This window comes from Pinus tabuliformis, chromosome 2_2 (assembly GCF_031772625.1).
Source record: "Pinus tabuliformis cultivar Carrire ecotype Pingquan chromosome 2_2, CPIR1, whole genome shotgun sequence".
Lineage (NCBI taxonomy): Eukaryota > Viridiplantae > Streptophyta > Pinopsida > Pinales > Pinaceae > Pinus > Pinus tabuliformis.
The window spans coordinates 216,210,123-216,230,815 of record NC_142300.1 but is presented as its reverse complement, the minus strand read 5'-3'; the positions used below and the strand labels follow the sequence as shown (position 1 = coordinate 216,230,815).

The 20,693-nt window shown below is 40.9% G+C and overlaps 1 protein-coding gene across 1 annotated transcript in view; it reads right to left on the bottom strand.

Annotated features, from left to right (window-relative positions):
• ATERDJ2A (DnaJ / Sec63 Brl domains-containing protein) overlaps positions 1 to 20,253 on the bottom strand; it is a 128,950-nt gene extending 108,697 nt beyond the window's left edge. Inside the window, exons 1-2 of the mRNA XM_089404473.1 lie at positions 19,779 to 20,253; positions 19,598 to 19,693 (exon numbers count right to left, since the gene is read on the bottom strand). Of these exons, the coding sequence (XP_089260599.1) occupies positions 19,598 to 19,693; positions 19,779 to 19,967 (285 nt within the window). The 5' untranslated portion in view covers positions 19,968 to 20,253. The remainder of the gene's footprint in view (positions 1 to 19,597; positions 19,694 to 19,778) is intronic.
• Between the last annotated feature and the right edge of the window lie 440 nt (positions 20,254 to 20,693).

Sequence of the window (20,693 nt, the reverse complement as noted above, 5' to 3'; positions counted from 1 at the left end):
CCAGTTGTAGGAGTTGTACCCACTATGACGCTGACTTCAAGTCAGTTGAGACTGGTCTGGGACCAATGGTACACACTCTGAGACTGACTTTGAGTCAGTGGAGGATGATACTGGTCCGGGACCAGTTGTAGGAGTTGTACCCACTATGACGCTGACTTCGGGTCGGTTGAGACTGGTCTGGGACCAATGGTACACACTCTGAGACTGACTTTGAGTCAATATGATACATCCTCTATCATTTCTTCTTCATAATTCGGACAAAGCAGAGCAGAGCAGAACAGAGCAGATCAGAACAGGGCAAAACAGAACTGAGCAAAGCAGGCAAGATAAAGCGAAATAGAGCAGGGGTCAAGCTATATAGGGCAATCCATTAGATGGATGAATAGTAGCGACCGACAGACAGATTGGAGTTCTCCCTAGTTGAGAGAGAGTGTTAAAATTGGAAACTAGGGCCAAACTCCATGTCGGTCATCTTATTCATGGCTGATAATATTTTTATTAGATTCCTCTCGTCGAGAGGTTTAGGATTGATCTAAAGATCATCCGATTCCGATAAGTATTTATGGAGATATGAATTTATTTTGATTATGGAATATTTATCAAGCCAACTAGCAACTCATGTAGGTTGAGAAGACCAACAGTCGCATCTATTCAATCATCAACAATTGTGTATAAATACAAGAGATCTTTTCCTCATTTGGACACACACATCTCATCACATCTCTCTCTCCTACGCAGAAAAGAGGCTCTTCTCCTACTGCGCAAATAGGGACTCTTCTCTCACACGTGTGGAAGGAAAGACACTGTTGATGCCGGTGATGATGATGTCGGTGATGACGATAATGTCGGTGATGCCGATGATGCCGATGCCGCTAATCTAGATGATCTGACAGATATTGACTGATGTCGCTGATACCGCTGATCTAGGGTTTGCTACTGCTGATGTAAATCAGATTTATGTACTATTTCTCTCTTGTTGAATTATTGAAGTTAAAGGAAGATTTGATCAAAGGGTTTCCCCATATTGGGGTTTGTCCCTGGCTAGCCACCACATCTTGCGTCTCTTGTCTTGGCTTGTTTTCTATCGATCGTTTAGTGTTCTATCTGCACTTTACTTACTGTACAAGTGATTGTTAAGCTGTGGATAATAATAATAAAAAGAAGTAAACTGCTCTAAGCATAGAGCATACCATAACTTAACATCTTCACATGAAATATACAATAACACAAGTACAATAGAAATTATGAAGACTAAACCTAGTTACATTTTCTAATGGCAAGCACCTAAAGAGGCAACCAACTATCTCCTACATGCTAAGACACCAACCCCATGTAGAAGACCATTTGAAGCTACCAAGAATTTCAGCACTCCCTCCTAGAAAGGAAGGGGTTCTTTACCACCCGTAGCTTGTCCATGTAAAACACAAACTTCCATTTCACTAAAGGCTTGGCGAGAGTATCTGTCACCTGCTCCACTGTGGAAATACACTACAATCTCACAGCACCTCTCTAGACCTTATATCTAATGAAGTGACATTTGATCTCTATATGTTTTGACTTGTCATGAAACATAGGATTTTCTGAGAGCTTAATGCAACTCTGATTATCACAGTGAATCACAGTGGGATCCTGTTGAGAAATCTAGGGTAGCTAGATTAGGGTGATTTCTCTTTGTTTGATAACTGCTTGTGATGTTCTTTTACTTAACTTGATGTACTTGCAGTTAGCTTCTTCTTTACTTGATTATTACAGTGTTCTTTTATCATCAAACAGCTACCAAACAATGAAGACCAATGAGACAAGAGGACACAAGATATAGGTTGCTAGCCAAGGCCAAAACCTATCCTCCTGGGAGGAAAACCCACAAGAATTCTTCTCTTCTTATAGAATCTTCAAATGACGAATTCCAAGACCTAAGACTCTTGACAAAGACCCCTCCAAGACCAAGTCAACCTCTCCTTTGATCAACTTGTCCTTCACAAAGTCAACCCAACTCAAACTTGCTTCAATGCTCCAGATTTTGGCTTCACTTTAGAAATTCGGTCATTGCTTTAGATTTGCAATTTTCAACCTGCCTACAACTTCTACAGTTTCGCACATGTGAGGAGTTTAGGGCAGAATTGTAATCCTCTTTCCCTTCGCTTGGCTTGATTTTCTTTGCGTTGCAACTCGGCTTGCAATCTGATCTTCTTGAAACTTTATTTTGGCTCCTTTAATGATTGTGATTTTCTGCAACAAGTGATGCCATAGTCTTTTCGCCCGTGTGAGAAATTCTGCCCTAAAAATGGTCCTTGAAACTTCAGTTTTTCCCCGTTTTATGTTCTCCTCTTCTTCGTTGGTTATAAGGCTTCTTTTTCCCTTGTGATCGAACTTGTTTCTTGCTTCAATGAACTTGTGTGTGTCTACTTCCAATTGAGGTCGATAGCACTCTTATATATGTTGATTTATGTAGCTTGGGAGGTACTCCAAGCCCTAGGGTTTAGGGTTTGGAGAGCAAAGCACCACAAGGGCAGCTTGTGGGCTTGGAAGCCAAGCATGGGGTTTTGGCACCCATCGAGATTTGGGACAAAACGATGATGGATTTACGACATGTGATGGATAAGGATGATAGTGCTTGGAAAGACAATTCCAACGCAACAAAAATCGTCTGAATCTGAATTGTCGTTAGAGAGATATTAATTTTTGAAGTTGGCAAATTAATTTGATTGTCAAGTAGGCCAACTTGATGTAAAAGAGAGCCAATAGACGTGCCACTTCAAGTGAGACGTGCCCCTCTTTATGGCTATAAAAGGAGGATGAATGCTCATTATTTAGGCATCCATTTTGTGTGCAATACATCTCCAAGTATCCTGTAAAATCCCGGTGAAGCAAGGAGACTAAAGGACAGCATGGAGAAGCCCTGGGAGCAGCGTGGAAATCTAGGGCAGTTTGGGTGTTGTTTGGTGTTGTTCTTGGGTGCTCTTGTAGGGCAGAAAGGCTGAGGTTTGAAGGCAAGCCGCAGCTAGATAAGAAGGTCGAGGAACAGTGTGTAGAAGGCCAAGGAGACAGCGGGTTGTTTCAAGGGCTGGTTAAGGGTTTTTTCAAAGCCGGTTAACTGGGCAATCAAAGCCAAGGAAGAGAGGAGCATGACAATGTTGTTGGGTGACTGTTTGGGCAATGTTTAAGAGAGGCCGAAGACCTACAGTTGTTGTTGGGCTAGGTCGCAAGCCATAGCTAGCAGCGATAGTTGTTTCAAGGGCAGCGTCAAGGTGACGAAGGCCTGTTTGAGGCAGCATGGTAGTGGAGGGCTCTCTCCAAGGAAAACCACAGTTCATGAGGGCTTCATATCGCTAACTGTGTGGAGGGTTAAGGGCTGAAGTTTGTACCCTAACCAGAGTTGCACTAGCATCAGCAAACAGTGAAGGACAACAGTGTTTTGTGGAGTATTGAGTCAAGGTATTTGACCGTGTTTGGATCAGCTATTGACCAGCCTGTTAGTGCCATGTGAATGACATTCCATGGTGGTGAAGTGTCATCTTAGGAGTAGAATCAACAATGAGTTGATTGGGTGCCATAGAGCAGGTTGGAGGGCAGCGAGTTGGCTACCCGAAGTAGCCCTAGGCGAGCTACCTTGAAGGAAGAAGAGCAGTTGAAGGTTGGGTGAAGATCGGTGCCGAAGTGCAACACTTTGATGGACGAAAGTTGTTGCTAGCGTGGCAGATTGGAGCTCGGGAATTAGGCCTACCCAGAGAGTAGTTGATGAGCCCGTGTTCATTGTAGCAAACATGACTTGCAGCAGTGATAGGAGGCAGCCCTCTTGGAGTCTCGAAGTGTAGATGCCTTGATGGACTAAGGCACTACTAGTGAGCAGTACAGAAGAAAAGGACCGGCAAGACAAGATACGACATCAAAGTTGCGCAACAAAGCTTGTCATTGTATCTTGTATACCATAGACTGTTGTATTATTCAGAATTTGGTTTAATATAAAGAAGATTGGGATTGTACAATTTTGTTTAAAACTGTGTATATTGTGCATATATGATTTATTGTTTTATATTTCCGTTGTGCAAAGTAGTTTATGGTTGAGATTCTTGGTTCGGTAGCGTTAGTGATTTTAAGACTCTAACGTAGACCCAAGGTCGTGCAAATTCAACATGGTATCAGAGCATGTCTGAGCTACTTTGGAAGTAAGTAAATCAAAGTTGCGCGCAACGAAGTACAGCATGAGAGGAAGTTCGTCACATTGTGAGTGAAGGGTTCACTACAATGTCGAAGTTGCGAGCAAGTACGTGATATGAGGATAGGTTGGAGGGGTTGTCCAACTATAGTCCATGGAAGGAAAGGATCAAGTTGATCTTGCAGGTCAACAAGATCTGGGAGTTTGCCGACATAGAGATCAAAAAGCCAACCGACCCTAAGGAGCTGGAAATATGGGAAGATTTGGATGCGAGGGCAAGATTGATCATCCTTGATGGTGTGAGGGATGCCCTAATACCTCATTTGTCCGGGAAGAACACCGCACATGAGATGTGGATGGCTCTTCAGAATTTGTTCCAGAATAAGAACGAGAACCGAGTATTGGTATTAGAGGACAAGTTGAAGGCCACCAAGATGTTAAAGGGTGAAAGTGTGGCCTCATATCTGACGAGATTGTCTCAGGTCAAAGATGAGTTTACCGCCATCGGTGTAACTATCTCAGATGGAGATATGGTAAGGATTGCCTTGAAAGGGTTCATCGAGGAATGGAAGCCCTTCATCAAAGGGATCGTTGCCAGGGAGAAGCTACCAGACTGGGATAGGTTATGGGATGACTTCATTCAGTAAGATTTGCGAGACGAGGATCTTCAGACGAAGCAGAAAGCTTCAAATGATGACGTGGCACTTGCATCACGAATGAAGGGTAAGCACAAGAAGTACTTGAGTAAAGTAAAGTGTTTCAATTGTGGTGAGATGGGTCATTTTTCGTCAAGATGTCCAATGAAGAAGAAGGGAAATGATGAGAAGAAGAAAGGAAAGCAAACACCCAGTGTTGTCATTTCAGCAGAGATGGACAATCTCTCCAAGAGTTTGGAAGAGGAGGACTTTGCTATGATTTCTCATTTCTCACAGAGTACTATCACTGAGGATGGATGGTACGTGGACAGTGGTGCGACAAAGCATATGATAGGGTCACAAGAGGTTTTTGAGACTCTAGCTAGATGGGACTCAAAGTTGCACCTGGTGTTGGGCAACAAGAGTCAGTTGGAGATTCGAGGATCGAGTGTTGTGCCATTCAGGATGGAGACAAGATGTATGATGAGGGTCCAAGATGTACTATTTGTACTAGGACTCAGATATAGCGTGATTTCCGTCTCGATGATCGAAAGGAAAGGGTTTGAGGTCTTGTTCCAGGATGGGAAGGCAAGACTCAAGCTCAGAGGCTCTAAGTCTGATGGGATTGTACTCGGAGCTAGAGAGCATGGTCTCTACAGTCTGACAGGCAAGCATGTCGATCATGGAAAGAAGCAGGTGGAGCAGGTGCAGGTTCCAAAGAAGCAGGCACAAGCTTCAGAGGAGAAAGCACAGGTTCCCGAGAAGAAGGTACACTTTCCTGAGAAGGTCCAGATTCTAGAGACTCAAAAGGAGTCTAGTTCGAGAGGGAGCTTGCAGATTCAGAGGGAGACTCTGCAACCCAAGAAGAGCACATGGTCAGTGGTGAGCAAGGGTGCTCCTACAACTACCAAGAAGGAATCATCAAAAGAGTGGAAGATGATGCAGGATAAGAAGAAGAAGCAAGTTGCTTCCAACAGTGACATCGACACTTCCAAGCAGGGTGTAGTTCACTGTACATGGATTCCTGCAATTGTGAGCGCCAAGAGTTGGGCAAGTGTTGCGAGCAATGATGAAGATGACGAGATACTTCCTAGTATTGGAAGTAACTCCTTCGCTAAGAGGGAGTGTTGATTTGTGTAGCTTGGGAGGTACTCCAAGCCCTAGGGTTCTGGGCTTGGAGAGCAAAACGACACAAGGGCAGCTTGTGGGCTTGGAACCTAAGTATGGGGTTTTGTCACCCATTGAGATTTGGGACAAAACGATGATGGATTTATGACATGTGATGGATGAAGATGATAGTGCTTGGAAAGACGATTCCAATGCAACGAAAATCGTTTGAATCTGAGTTGTCGTTAGAGATATTAATTTTTTAAGTTGGCAAATTAAATTGGTTGTCAAGTAGGCCAACTTAATGTAAAAGAGAGCCAATAGACGTGCCACTTCAAGTGAGACGTTGAGCCCCTCTTTATGCCTATAAAAGGAGGACGAAGGCTCATTGTTTAGGCATCCATTTTGTGTGCAATACATCTCCAAGTATCCTCTGAAATTTCGGTGAAGCAAGGAGACTAAAGGACAACAAGGGGAAGCCCTAAGAGCAACATGGAAGAATTCAGGTCATTGTAGGTGACAGCGTGTAAATCTAGGGCAGTTTGGGTGTTGTTTGGTGGTGTTCTTGTGATCTGGATTTAAACAAGAACACAACAAATTACAGATATAACCATAAATACAAAGATGCAACAGAAAAAATACTTCATTTCATTAATGTAAAACATTGAAATATGCTTACAAACAGAAATGGAAATAAACCAGCTAGGGCGATGGTAGCTTATCTCTACGAAGAGATGTAGAGGCTACATGCCTCTGAACTGTGTTACAATGAGGCTCAAAGCCCTATTTATTGTTGAGAAACAATGGAAAACCATAAACATCCAAAAACCTAACCCTAGGAGATGAAGCGTCAAACTATGGGCCCCATTTGAGTAAATTGGTACATCAACTTCCCGGGGTCATAACTTTGACATACGATCTCTGTTTGACACGCAAAATACCTCATTAGAAAGATCTATCCGAGGGCTACAACTTTTGAGTGACCAGCATGGGTCTATGTTGGTCCCAGTTTTCACAAAAAAACGTCATTTAGGGTCTCAAAACAGCTCCGGAATTTCAAGACAAAAAACTGCCAAAAATAGTAAATTGTGCTACAATTTAGGAAACTAAAAAACTAAAATAAACAATGGTGGGGATCCAAGTGGAATAGGCGACTGGCCACCAATATCCACCTGGATCATATTGGGTGCTCCTGCCAGGCAAAAAGGTCGAGGTTTGAAGGCATGTCGCAGCTAGATAAAAAGGCCGAGGAACAACGTGTAGAAGGCCAAGGGACAGAGTGGGCTATTCTGTGGTGGAGGCTGAGTGTTGTAGGAGACAGCGAGTTGTTTCAAGGGTTGGTTAAGGTTGTTTCAAGGGTTGGTTAAGGTTGTTTCAAGGCCGGTTTACTAGGCATTCAAGGCCGAGGAAGAGAGGAGCATGACAATGTTGTTGGGTGACTGTTTGGGCAATGTTTGAGGGAGGCCGAAGACCTACAACTGCTGCTGGGCTAGGCCGCAGGCCATTTCCAACAGCTAGAGTTGTTTCAAGGGCAGCGTCAAGGTGACAAAGGCATGTTTGAGGTAGTGCGGTAGTGGAGGGCTCTCTCCAAGGAGGAAAACCGCATTTCATGAGGGCTTCATATTGCTAACTGTGTAGAGGGTTAAGGGCTAAAGTTTGTACCCTAACCAGAGTTGCAGTAGCATCAGCAAACAATGAAGGACAACAATGTTTTGTGGAGGAGTATTGGGTCAAGGTATTTGACCGTGTTTGCATCAACTGTTGAGCAGACTGTTGGTGCCATGTGGATGACATTCCGTGGTGGTGAAGTGTCATCTTAGGAGCAGAATCAACAATGAGTTGATTGGGTGTCATAGAGCTGGTTGGAGGGCAGCAAGTTGGTTACCCAAAGTAGCCCTAGACGAGCTATCTTGAAGGAAGAAGAGAAGCTAAAGGTTGGGTGAAGATCGGTGCCAGAGTGCAACACTTTGATGGAAAAAAGTTGTTGCTAGCGTGGCAGATTGGAGCTCGGGAATTAGGCCTAACCAGAGAGCAGTTGATGAGCCCGTGTTCATTGTAGCAGAAATTACTTGCAGTGATAGGAGGCAGCCCTCTTGGAGTCTCAAAGTGTAGATGCCTTGATGGACTAAGGCACTACTAGTGAGCAGTACGGAAGCAAAGGACCAGCAGGACAAGATACGACATCGAAGTTGCGCAACGAAGTTTGTCATTGTATCTTGTATACCATAGACTGTTGTATTATTTAGAATTTGGTTTAATATAACGAAGATTGGGATTGTACAATTTTGTTTAAAACTGTGTTCAATTATTAAAAAATCACCCCCTTGGGGTTCTGCACAGTTGCTCACTACTCTGCGCTGCCACTGAATAGAACCCTGCGAAACTCAGCCCAGAACTCTTCCAAACTCCTCCAATATGCAAGAGTTGATCTCTTGCTCAATCCCTCGGCTCAAATCCTCCACAAACCCTCAATCCAAACTGCTCCCAAAAAGAACTGCTTCCCTCTCCCAATGCTGCGCAATCCTCAAGAACACTAATAAAACCACTGCTGAAATGTTGAAGATACTGCTGCTAAAATGCCAACGAAAATACCTTGCCCGAGCAGGCACTCGAAGTCCCCCGGGGCTAAGGATGAGATCTCCGAACGGAGACACTCAATGCACTAAACAGTGCTGCAGACTAGCTAAACAGCGAGCGTGCTCTAAGCCAAAACAACTATCACAAATGCACATAACTGAATGATCAAAATGAGGGGGCTCCTCTCTCTTTTATAGCTTCTGCCTCTCTCAATCCCAATGCTCACCTTCTCCTGCGTGATTCCCTTTTTGCCACGTGTTCCTCCCCTCCTACGCAGTTCCTCCATGTGTCTGCGTGGGCTCCATTTCTGCGTCCCCCCTTTTCGCCCCCTTGGCTCTCCCTTTAAGTCACAACATTGTGCTACTAGGAAGTGACTTTTATTCTAAAAGTGAGTTATGTCCCCCTTTCTCACTTTTTTATTTACAAAATAACTATAGAAGGCAAAATTTGGCAAAATCGAATATTCCAATTAGTTGGGGCTAATTAGGAATATTACATTTTTGGAGAAACTTCATCTTTGAAGGGGTTTGAGACAGTTCTTTTTCTTTGAGTTTTTCTTGATCTTTTTCTTCTTTTTCAGGTTCTTCTTCAATGAGAGGGTCAACTTCATGTTCTTCAATTTCTTTTTCTGAAAGGTTTTCATCAATCTTCACATCAATGCTTTCCACTATTTTCCGTAGTCGATTATTGTAGCACTTGTAGGCTTTGCTCCTTGTAGAATATCCAAGGAATATCCCTTCCTCAACCCAAGAATCAAATCTTCCTGGTGAGCCATCATTGATTTTTATGAAGCACTTGCTTCCAAAAATCTTGAAGTATTTTACTGAAGCACGTCTTCCTTTCCATAATTCATAAGGAGTCTTCTCATTATTTGGTCTTAGTTGAGTTCGATTCAAGGTATAGATAGTTGTCCCGATTGCTTCTCTCCAGAATTTTGGCTGCAAGTGAGCTGCTATTAACATTGTTCTTGCCATATCTTGAACTATTCGATTTCTTCTTTCAACTACCCCATTTTGCTTCAGTGTTCTGGCAGTAGAGAGTTATCTTTCGATTCCATGTACTTTACAAAATTCATCAAATTCTTTTGATGTGAATTCTCCCCCTCTATCTGTTCTGAAACATTTAATCTTAGAGCTCTTTTCATTTTCTACAAGAGCTTTAAGATTCTTAAAACACTCAAATGCTTCAAATTTATATTTTATGAAATATACCCACATCATTCTAGTATAGTCATCAACAAATAAAGCAAAGTACCTTTCTCCTTGGAGTGCCAGAGTTCGAGTTGGTCCACATAAATCAGCATGGATGATCTCCAAAGGCTTTGATGTAGAAAACTCCATGGTCTTGTGGCTAGTCCTAGTTTGCTTTCCATGTTGACATGGACCACTGGCTTGAATAACTTTGGGATGTCTCATACTGCATTAATCTTATTGATATTGATCAAGTTATCAAAGCTTGTATGTCCAAGTCGCTTGTGCCATAGCCAACTTTCATCTGTTTGACTTAAGTAACATTTATCTTCTTGAATTTTGTTCAGAATGTAGATGTTGTTTGATGTTCTAACCCCTTTCGCCACAAGTTCCCTTGAGGAATAGTTCCTTATTTCCCAATCTTTAGTGCTAAAGACAACATTATGTCCTTGATCACATATTTGGCTAACACTCAGGAGATTGTGTTTGAGCCCGTTTACTAGCAAAGCATTTTGAGCCTTTCCTTTTCCATTAATAAGGGTAACAGTTCCTTTTCTAGCAATTTTGGCAGATCCACTTCCAAAGGATACATTTCCTTACTTTTTGTTCAATGAGACAATCTTCCTTTTGTCCCCTGTCATGTGTCTGGAGCACCCACTATCCACAAACCAATGATTTTCATCACTGTGAGCACACAGAGCTAGGCCACATTTATCAGTGTTGGGATTCTCATTTTTGCCTTTTCTTCTTTTGAGGGGGCAATTTTGTTCATTGTGTCCATTATGATTACATAATGAGCAAATCAGATCAAATTTGGCCAAGGTGTCAAAAGAGTTGTAGGTCTTGATTTGTCCTTGCCCTTTGGGACCATATGGTTTGTTTGTTTGATCCTTCAATTATGGTGTTTCATTCTTAAGGGCCATGCAAAGTCTGGCTTGATGACCAAAATTTTTACAATAAAAACAATGCCCAAAAGAGATAGTTTTGTACCTGTTGTAATAGCCATGATTTGAATCAACATCCTTCCTTGGAGTTATTCTCTCTTCATTCTTTGGATTTGAGATGGGCCTTTGATGAAATAATCTTTCTTCTTTTGGGTTGCTGGAAAGTATGTTGGCATAGCTTCTCGCACTATTCTTAGTACTTGATGATTCTCCTTTAAAACCTATTCCAGATTTGTCATGTTGAGGTTTTTGATTATTCAGGATAGTGTCAAGTATTTGAGAGCTTTCCCAACCCCTTTTGACTTGCTCCAATTCCTTCCTCAGAGATACTATTTCGGCCTCACGTTCTTCACAAACTTCTTCTTTTTCTTTTAGCTTATGTTTCAAGAGGTCTTCCCTTCTTTTTGTTTCCTCGTTTTCTACCTTGAGAGAGATGATTTTATTTCGTAATTTCTCATTTTCTTCAATGGCACTCATTAACAATTCATCTACATTTCCTTCTAGCCCTAAATCTACATCATTTGTGAATGCCATGAATAATACTTCTTGGCTTCCAGCATAGTCATTTTCTTCATCTGATTCTTCATTACCTCCTTTGCGGCGAGGGAACTGATTAGTTGATTTCTTTTTTATGACTACAAATTCACCTTCATCAAACTCATCTTGCTTAAAGAAGAAATTCTTCTTATTGAACCCTTTCTTTTTGTATACCATCCTTTTAGAATTTTCCTCACCATCACTATCATGCTTATGAGGACATTTTGCAACATAATGACCTATTTTTCCACATTTGAAACAAATAAGAGGGTACTTACCTTTTAACTTAGATCCTTTCTTTAGTCTTTGTACAAATTGCGCCAATTCGGATTCAACACCGGAGTCATCACTACTGGTATTCCATTCTTTCCCCTTTTTTTATTTTGAGGCCTTGAATGCTGCATCTTTGGAACTTGGGCATCCTTTTCTCATCGCATAGGCAATGAGGATTCCATGAAGTTCATCCATCTTGATAGTATCTAGATCCTTCATTTCTTTTATAGCACTAACTTTGGAGTCAAATCTGTCTGGGAGAGACCTTAAGACCTTTTGAACAATAGTGCTTTCTTCAATGTTTTCTTCCAATCCTAAGAGAGTTGACCACTTCAGCTACTCGAAAAAAGTATGATGCAATATCTTCTTCATCATCCACTTTCAGACTTTCAAATTGCCTTCTATGAGTTTGAAGCTTTGCCTTCTTAACTTTGGAGTCCCCATCATATAAGCTAATTAGCTTATCCCATACTTCTTTGGCCGAGTTATAATTCATGACTTTTGTAAATTCGGAACCAATGATTCCACTAATGATGGAGTTTAAGGCTTTTACATTTGCAATGTAAGCTTTCCTTTCGTCTTGATCTGTTGGAAGAGTGGAAGGAGTTGTGTACTCATTTAAAACCGAATACCAAACTTCAAGTCCAAGAGACATTAAGTAGTACGACATTCTCTTTTTCCAAAGAACAAAATTTGTGCCATTGAACAGAGGAGGTCTTCCTGACACTTCTTGATTTCTCATCATGACTAAGAATCCTTCTTCCAGATGTTAGGCTGATATGAAGAAGTTGGCTCTGATACCAATTGTTGGAAATATTGAGGGGGGGTGAATCAAAGTTTCTTTTCAGTTGTTATTTTTATCAGTTAAATCAATTATATTTAGAACACAAAATAAATAACAGGAATAAATGCTTTTATTAATATAATCTTTGCGAAATCAAGTACAATGTATATAGGGCTTCAACCAGTTGCCAAGCACCAACTTGGACCTTTTGTGAGGCTCCAACCTCCAGAGCACCAACCTTGGATTTAGGAGCTCCAACTCCCAAGACAACAATCCATCCAGTTCTGAGGCACCAACCCCAAGGGCTCCAACCTTCTGCTGTAAATTGTCTGGATATATTTGGTAGTAATTTTCTGCTCCCAACCCTGCTAGACCTACAACTTATTTTTGTCCTCCTGCTTCTTCCACGTCTATCAGACCCTCGGCTTCCTCTGTTTCTTACAGTACACCCATGTAAACTTTCCTTGTTCTCTGTTATAGATGCTCGATACGCCCTGACCTTTGGCTTCCTTTTCGCTCGCTTGATCTTCTGGCTTCTCGCTCTTCGGCTTCCTCTGTCTCTTCGAGTTCACCAATACTCAAAAAACACCTTCATTTGGAAGAGAGGCTGAAGTACAAAAATGTTGCATATTAAAATTATATCAAAGAGGCCCTTTTAAATATTTATACAATAGACTCAATATTTACAGAGGACTTCATAGGAGAGGCTATACCAAGAGGGAGGTCCCACATGCCTCACTACTTCAATTCGAAATCTCAACTTTCGGAAACTCCCGCAATCGCAACCCTTTGGCTTCACGATATAACATTGTTGATGCCCCTATTTCCGACAAATGCGATATTCCAATAAGCTTCTTTTGATAACTCAATCGGGTCCACAACTTATATCGCAATCGACGATCGGGTTCACAAGACTTATCGCAATTGGTAGTCCGGCGATGTCAACCCTTTTGAACTTTGCGATTCAACGGATGCGATATTTAGTTAAGCCATGCTATAATGGTGTAGCGGGTCCGCAATGCTATCGCAATCGCAGTTTTCAAGTGGCATTCCTTTGTGATACATAACTTCCAATGCAGATGCGATATACTATTAAATCATGTTATAATGGTGTAGCGGGTCCACAATAATATCGCAATCACAGTTATTAATGTGACATCCATTTATGAATTGTGATATGAAAGTTCCAACGGGCGAATGCAATATTGCATTAAGTTATGTCATAGTGGTGCAGTCGGGTCCGTATTACATATCGCAATCGGAGGTTTGCGGGACTTCGACTAGCACATGGATTAAAGTCGGCCTTAACCCCCGCAGTTTGACCATGATCTAAGGGTTGACTTCCTTGATCGACGGCTAGGATTTAGTGCAGGCCTTCAGCCACGATCAAAACAGACGTACACTCCTACCCCCGCTCTTCCGATAGTTGTGCTCTTTGTTTTCTTCTTTACTTGCTCCGATAGCTCTTCTCTGCTCTAATATTCTCTGCTCTGATAGCTCCTATGACTTTTGATATTCTCTGCTCTGATATTCTGCAATACTCCTCCGATATGTTAACTCCTCTGATAACATTGTTTATGCACCTCCGCCGATGTGTTCCTCTTTGCTTCTCGTGGCTTCCAATGACCTCTTCCTCTTACGCTTTGACTTCATGATGGCTTCCGATAAACTGCTTCCGATGAACTCTTCCAATAGCTCTTCTTTGACTACTCCTGTTCTTGTCTTCCAATGTCTTTCCAATGGCTTCCTTGATGGCTTTGCTCCTTGGCTTCTTGCTCTTGTTTCTTCACGGATCTACTCTGTTTCTCCTTGGCTTCATATCATCATTTAGTATCCTAGAATATTGCCATATTGACAATAATGACAATCTAGATCAACAAAAACTCAATGCTTCTAACGCCCTCTACTGCATACTTGGTGTTGTCTCCAAGCTCCACATGTAGGTCTCTAAGCACTTTGGCCATGTTGGTGAAAATATCTTGAAATCTTGTCATGTGATGAGATGCTCCATTGTCCACAAACCACACGCCTCTCGTAATCGTGCCAGAAAGGCATGACACTAAGGTAAAGTTATTTTCGGACTTCTTAGCCAACTCATCCATCTATGTTGTGGCTACCATAAATCCGTATCCCTTGCCCTTCTTCCTGTTTGGACATTGTCCGACAAAGTGACCGAACTTACAACATGCAAAGCATTTTACTCTATTCATGCCCTTCTCCTTTTTACTTTACGAAGATCCTCCACCCTGGTTCTGCTTGGCCTACCCATTACCCTTCTTCGCTTGCATAGAAAGAGCAAGTTCCTCATCCCCATCACAGTCCCTTATCTATTCATACGAAGGTTGTTTAGCTTCTCTTTCAACGCCATTTCCATGTTCTCATTTGTACTTTTATAAACATTGGTTAAGGTTGCCCACATCTTACATGTTGTGTCCTTCCCTGTCATGTGAGGAATTACACCATCCAAGATAACACCCATCGCTTTCACATCCTTCAAATTGTGCTTGGTCACTTGGGTAAGGTCTGAAGGAACCTGAATCTTTGCGTTTGCAAAATCCCACAAACCATTCATTTTCGAAACAGTAGTGATATGCTCCTTCCGTGGACTAAAATTAGTGGCCCCATCCAACTTGTCTTCATATCTCAAGCTCATTGATGCCATCTCACAAATCGAACTTGACCACAAAACCCTAGCTGCAAAATAAACAATTATGTTGTTGTAAAAAGGAACAACTTAGTATTGTAAAACCTTTGTGATCTGAGATCTCCCCTTGAGAGTTTCTATAGCTCTAATACCATGTAAAATTTCCAATACTAATCCAAATTTATTTATACCTCAACATTTTTTATTACCCAAAAATCATTAAATAAAATTATGGACTGTTGGGAAAATAAAATCATTGGTATTTAACTTCTGAAATAAAATATTTGTAGCAGAAAAATAAAATCAAAGAGACCAATCACATCACAACAGGAAGTATACACCCATAGTAATTTTCCTTCATTAAAATCCTCATGAAAATCTGGGCCTAGGCCCACAGAGAAAAATATACAGAAAATGCATTATTGGACCTATAACTCAGCCCCACTAGGAAAATCAACCCAAGGAATTTGGCCTACCAGAAAATCAACCACCTGAAGAATTCAACCTTGTAAACTCAACTCTCGGCACCAACAAATCGACCTTATCTTTTCCTCCTCGCATAACCGTTGCGCACTCAAAGAAATTGGCCCATTGGATAAATCGACCTCTCCACAAATCAACCTGCTTTGCACTTCAACTACTCAACCTCTCGATTTCCTGAACTCAACCTCCTAGAAATACTCCCGAAATTTCCCTACACTCTTCCTCCCTTCTCTTGTGCATCTTCACCTCTCCCTTAGGCTTATTTTATAACTTCATTAAGCCAAATCCCTAACCCTAATCTCCTAAGTGATTGACGGTCGAGATTAGATCTCGCCTCACTTGAGATCAATGGTTGAGATCATATCTAAGTCACTTAAATAATTTTATTATTTACCCTTAGTACTTTGGCTTAATAGTCCACAATAATTAATTGACTTTAATTATTGTACTTTTCCTAAGTTAAACTTAGGAAAGAAGTCATAAATCACTTACTCCACCAAGCAAGCACCTAAAGAGGCAATCAACCATCTTCTACATGCTAAGACACCAAGCTCATGTAGAAGACCTTCCGAAGCAAACAAAAACTTCAACACTTGTTGTGTTTTGTCTCCAGTGATTGTAAGTTCTTAGCAATAACAACCAAGTCAACTCTTCTTTGTGATTCAAGCTCAATGAGGAGGACTAACAAGAGCAAGAGCAGCAAGACATGCACTGCAATTTTTATTATGTTAAATACTTTATTTATTCAATTTTGTTATGTATTTTGTTATAAAGTTCGACCCCCTCCTGCTTTGTTCATTAATTGGCCATTAACGATTGTAAGCGTCAACCCTTTCTCTCAAATTTTCGGTCAACCAACGACTCATATTATTTGTGGGGATATTTGAATCAAAGGACCAACTGCATTTTGAATGGCATACAAGTATTAAGGAAAGAAATGTACTCATGGAAATTTTTTTATAAGGGTTTGTTTCATAATTATTTTGAATGAGAATTGCTTTATCAAAGTAAGAGAAACCCATAAAATCAGTTGTGTGCTATACGTGGATTTTTCTGGGAAACAAATCGCATGTAAAATGTTATAATTTGTTAATTTTGTATTTATTTGATACTTTTATGGTGTTGTCCCCTGTACTGCTCCTTGAGATTTGGGGAGTCTCTTTAGCCCAGCCTGCAACTTGTCACCATGTTCCCAAATTAGTGCAACTATATATGACCACATATGCTCTTTCATATGTTTTCCCATGAATTTCTATGTTGAATGGAAAAAAAATAAAAGAGTAATGTGTAATCCTCTATGTTTGTTCTCATTTTTTGTGATAAAGAATGCCCAATGCTTTGGAATAATCTCTCCTTTCTAAAACTGGTTAAAATCAGTACACGAGAGTAAAAACAAGAATACCCCCTAAGTAAGGCTAGTGGGCACATGGATTACAAGATTCCAACGAAACAACAATATAGCAGTGTTCCACGGGGACTCGCCCCCTCCCCTAGGGGTCTAGTTTCCTCGCTCCCCCGCGCTTCGGGGACTTGGGCACGAGTAGGGGACGTTTCCCCACGCCCCCCAAAAATGAAGAAACTCAGGGGGACGTGTCAGGGATTCGTTTCCCTTTCTTGAGGGGGAGTTTCCGAAAAAGGGGGACGTGGGGGGACGTGAGGGGGCGAGGGGGGACGTGGCACACGTTTATGTAAAAAAAAAACAATTTTCATTAACTTAACCCTAGAACTAATCTTTAATTAACAGTTAAATTAAGCATGGGGTTTTGGAATTTAGCTGTTTCATGTTACAAAAACAGCAGGGTGAACACATAACAGCACACAACTTTCACGCGCTTTGTGTGTTGTTATTACTAGATCTGATCTCTCCCATGCATGGAACCGCGATGGCATCTATTGGAACATTGCAGATTGCAGAATGGACCCTTGATATGGCTATCACATTGGTAATGTGATTTGGTTATTTGCAGAAATTCTGGAGTGCACATACTAGACAAAATTGAAGACAGATCTTGAGGATTTCTATCACTATGAACCGTCAGCCCTCTGATTAGACAAATTCTGAGTTTGATCCAAACAAATTCATTTATCTGTGGTTGCTGCTCAATATTACCCTACACATTCTGTGAGTAGATCATCCCTGAAGTGGTTACTCATCAATGCTTCTCTACTTCTCTCAAAGCTCGGCTCTTCAAGATTCACTATGGATGATCAACATCAAGTTCAGCATCAAATTAACTTAACTTTTGTGTGGCCGTGCTTGCTTTCTAAAAGACACACCGATCACGTTGAAGTATTTTTTATTTCTCTAAGTAACCCTAACTGGTGTCTTACAAGTATCTGTATAATCAAGTTACAGTAATCCTTGAGGTCATTGTAATTTGAATTTAAACAAGAGTTTCAAAGTAAAGGAGCAGAAGTTGTAATACATATAGCCAAATTGTCAGATATGGAAGCTACAGGTTTAGATTGCAGATTTTTGGAGTTATGATAGAAGTATGAGTAATGTTCTAGACACAAATGTGCATCAGTGGACAGAGGCATTAGCATCTTGTTATGCCATCAGGAGTCTGCACAACAGTCACTCTTCAACAAGGATACAATTGACAATAGAATTCACACGAGCATAACACAACACTGTTGTTTTGTATATCCTTGTAATTGATACTATGTACAGATGGGCAAAACTCACCAATGATTATAGCAGTTTGGCCTAGAACTGAACATAGTTGCCTTGATAACATATTGTTGAAGTTGCAGAGGACAAAAGTGTTAAGATTCTGAGATTTAGATCTTTTATTGATAACAGAGATGCAGGAAGAACAGATCTACAGTGATCTTCTACAACGACATTGTTGAGGTTTGCTGTGTATTATCAGAATGCTGAAGATGGTGGTATTGCTGTCTTTGTATTTTGTTATAATGTATGATCATTGATGTATGATTATAAATTAGAATTTTAAATTTATTATTTTATATGATATTAGAAATTTAGATAATGATATTCATATCAATGATCATGCTTTGCAGCTTTTCAATTCAAACCAAATTGTCATAGTGGACTCAATTAATAAATTATATTTTATATTTATAAGTTTTTAAGACCCTAACGCTCCCCCACGTTTCCTAAAAAATGGTGGGGAGCTTTTGCATAGGCCGCTCCCGCGCCCCCTCGCTCCCTCGTCCTGGAACCTTGGTGGAACATTGCAATATAGAGGTTGTCAGTAGCTGCAAACCCATCCAAACATAAACATGCAGACATGTAGTGATGGTATTGTATTAGCCTGCCACTGCATACCTATATTAAGGAGAGCAATATTAGCTGATTAAAAAACATGGTTGTGTGACAATGATATGAAACTTTACCTAAATCTATAGACATGTTCGGAAGACTAGAGGAACCAAATAACAAGGCTTTTACAAACAGGTACGATGCTATGTGAAAACCCTCTCACCAATTTTGATTCTAGGGATATTTTTCAGAGTAGCATTTTGATTATGTTGGTTGATAGCATTTCAGTTTTGGATCACGCTTTGATGTTCGAAAAAACAAGCCCTGTACAGTTTTCACAGTTTACATAAAGGTATCTTGAGCCTCGTTCAAGCTAGTTCTTTTAGCAGTATATGGTGCTTCTTATTATCGGATTGGCAAATTAACAATCTGTGGTCAAAGGAAGGAGCTTTTGCCAAACAGATCAACAACAACGCGCAGAATTGGCACTTAAACGCCTAAGACTGAATCAAACTTTATAGTGAAATCATAGTGGTACACTAGGACACTGTGTTCGATATGAAAACATAAGAAGATTGAAGGAGGCCTAACTTACTACTGCTTGAACTCACAATTCTAATCTTACTACTGCTTGAACTCAAAATTCTAATCTGTATTTAGGTCAACACATGACGATCAATCAAAACAAAAGACAGGAAGCATGTACCCAAGACAAGGATATTGGACGTATACGGGAAAAGGTATTCAATTTTGTTCGATCTATTTATTCAATCATATTTATTCCTGAAACCAGGGTGAAGCATCTGAGTTACAAATATTTAAAGGTTGATGACCTTTTGTCCAATTCTGAATACCACAAGCACATCAGATAAATTTAGGCCATTTACTATTCAGTCAATATAGACACACGCAACCAAGGATCGATTCCGAAGATTTCCATGTTTGTCAAAGGGCAGAAGCTCCTTTGTCATACACTATAATCTAACATGTTTTCCTCTTCTGTTTTTACTAGAAATGGAGAACAAAAACAACACGTACCTCGCGAGTAATATGCTTGACATAGTATACCAGAAAAAGCATTATCGCCCACAGCAGAAGGAGCATCAAGTTGCTACATGTTGAAAATTTCGAGATCTGCGGCAGACCCAGAATAATTCTATTAAAAACCCTGCGATACAAAACCCTAGAGGAGGATGATTCCTCGAACTGGAAAACCTACCTTCTTGGCCACGGATGTGCGGTATTTTCCAGAGCGTAAGCAGACGGAACAGTGGCAGTGAATGCTCCTGGCCTTCTTCCACGCCGCATTCGCCACTCGATGGATAGTGTATGGCACCAGCGATAAGACCATAATCGCCAGTATGAAGATCGGAAACAGAGAACTGTTCTCCTCCGCTGTGTTCCCCATCTCACAAAAAAAACAATCACAATCTAGACACCCGCAACAACTCGAATCAAATCAAAGGACGGGATCTCCTTCCTGGGAACAGCAACGCACAGATGAATAATTTGGGTTGCAGATCGATCAAACTGATCAAGTTCACAAGTTTGGCGGAGTCCACGGCCCAAAACACAACCTTGATGTACAAAGCCACGAACCGAAGTGCTTCCGTATGTATAGGAACTTTCTCCTTGGGCGTTCAATTCTGAAGGAAAAGTCCTTAGGTTATTATATGGACGCTTTGACTCCTTTTCCTTACGAAGGATGCATGCGATATTGCTGTGACTTCTTAAAGAAAGGCAGGGTGCATGGGAAATGGAAATTGTTGGTGGTTCAATTAGCAGGGTATTTATGTGTCTTTAAGTTTATTTAATTATTGTTTATTGGTATTTTTAAAGTTATTATTACATTTAATTAATGGACTGCACAAAAAAGTTGTTTTTTTTTTTATCCTTTAGGCTTGATCTTTGGGTTGAGGAGTCGTGATCTTGGGGCATTTAAGTTGTTAAAGTCACCCGGGGATCACACCCAACTTGGGCACACCAGCCCTTAGGCTTGATCTGTGGGTTGAGGAGCCGCGATTCAGGGGCATTTAAGTTGTCAAAGTCACCCTGGGATCACACCAAGCCTGGGCCACACCAACCCTTAGTTGACTGGATTTTTTAGCATGTCTCCTCCCCCTAGCATAGGGCA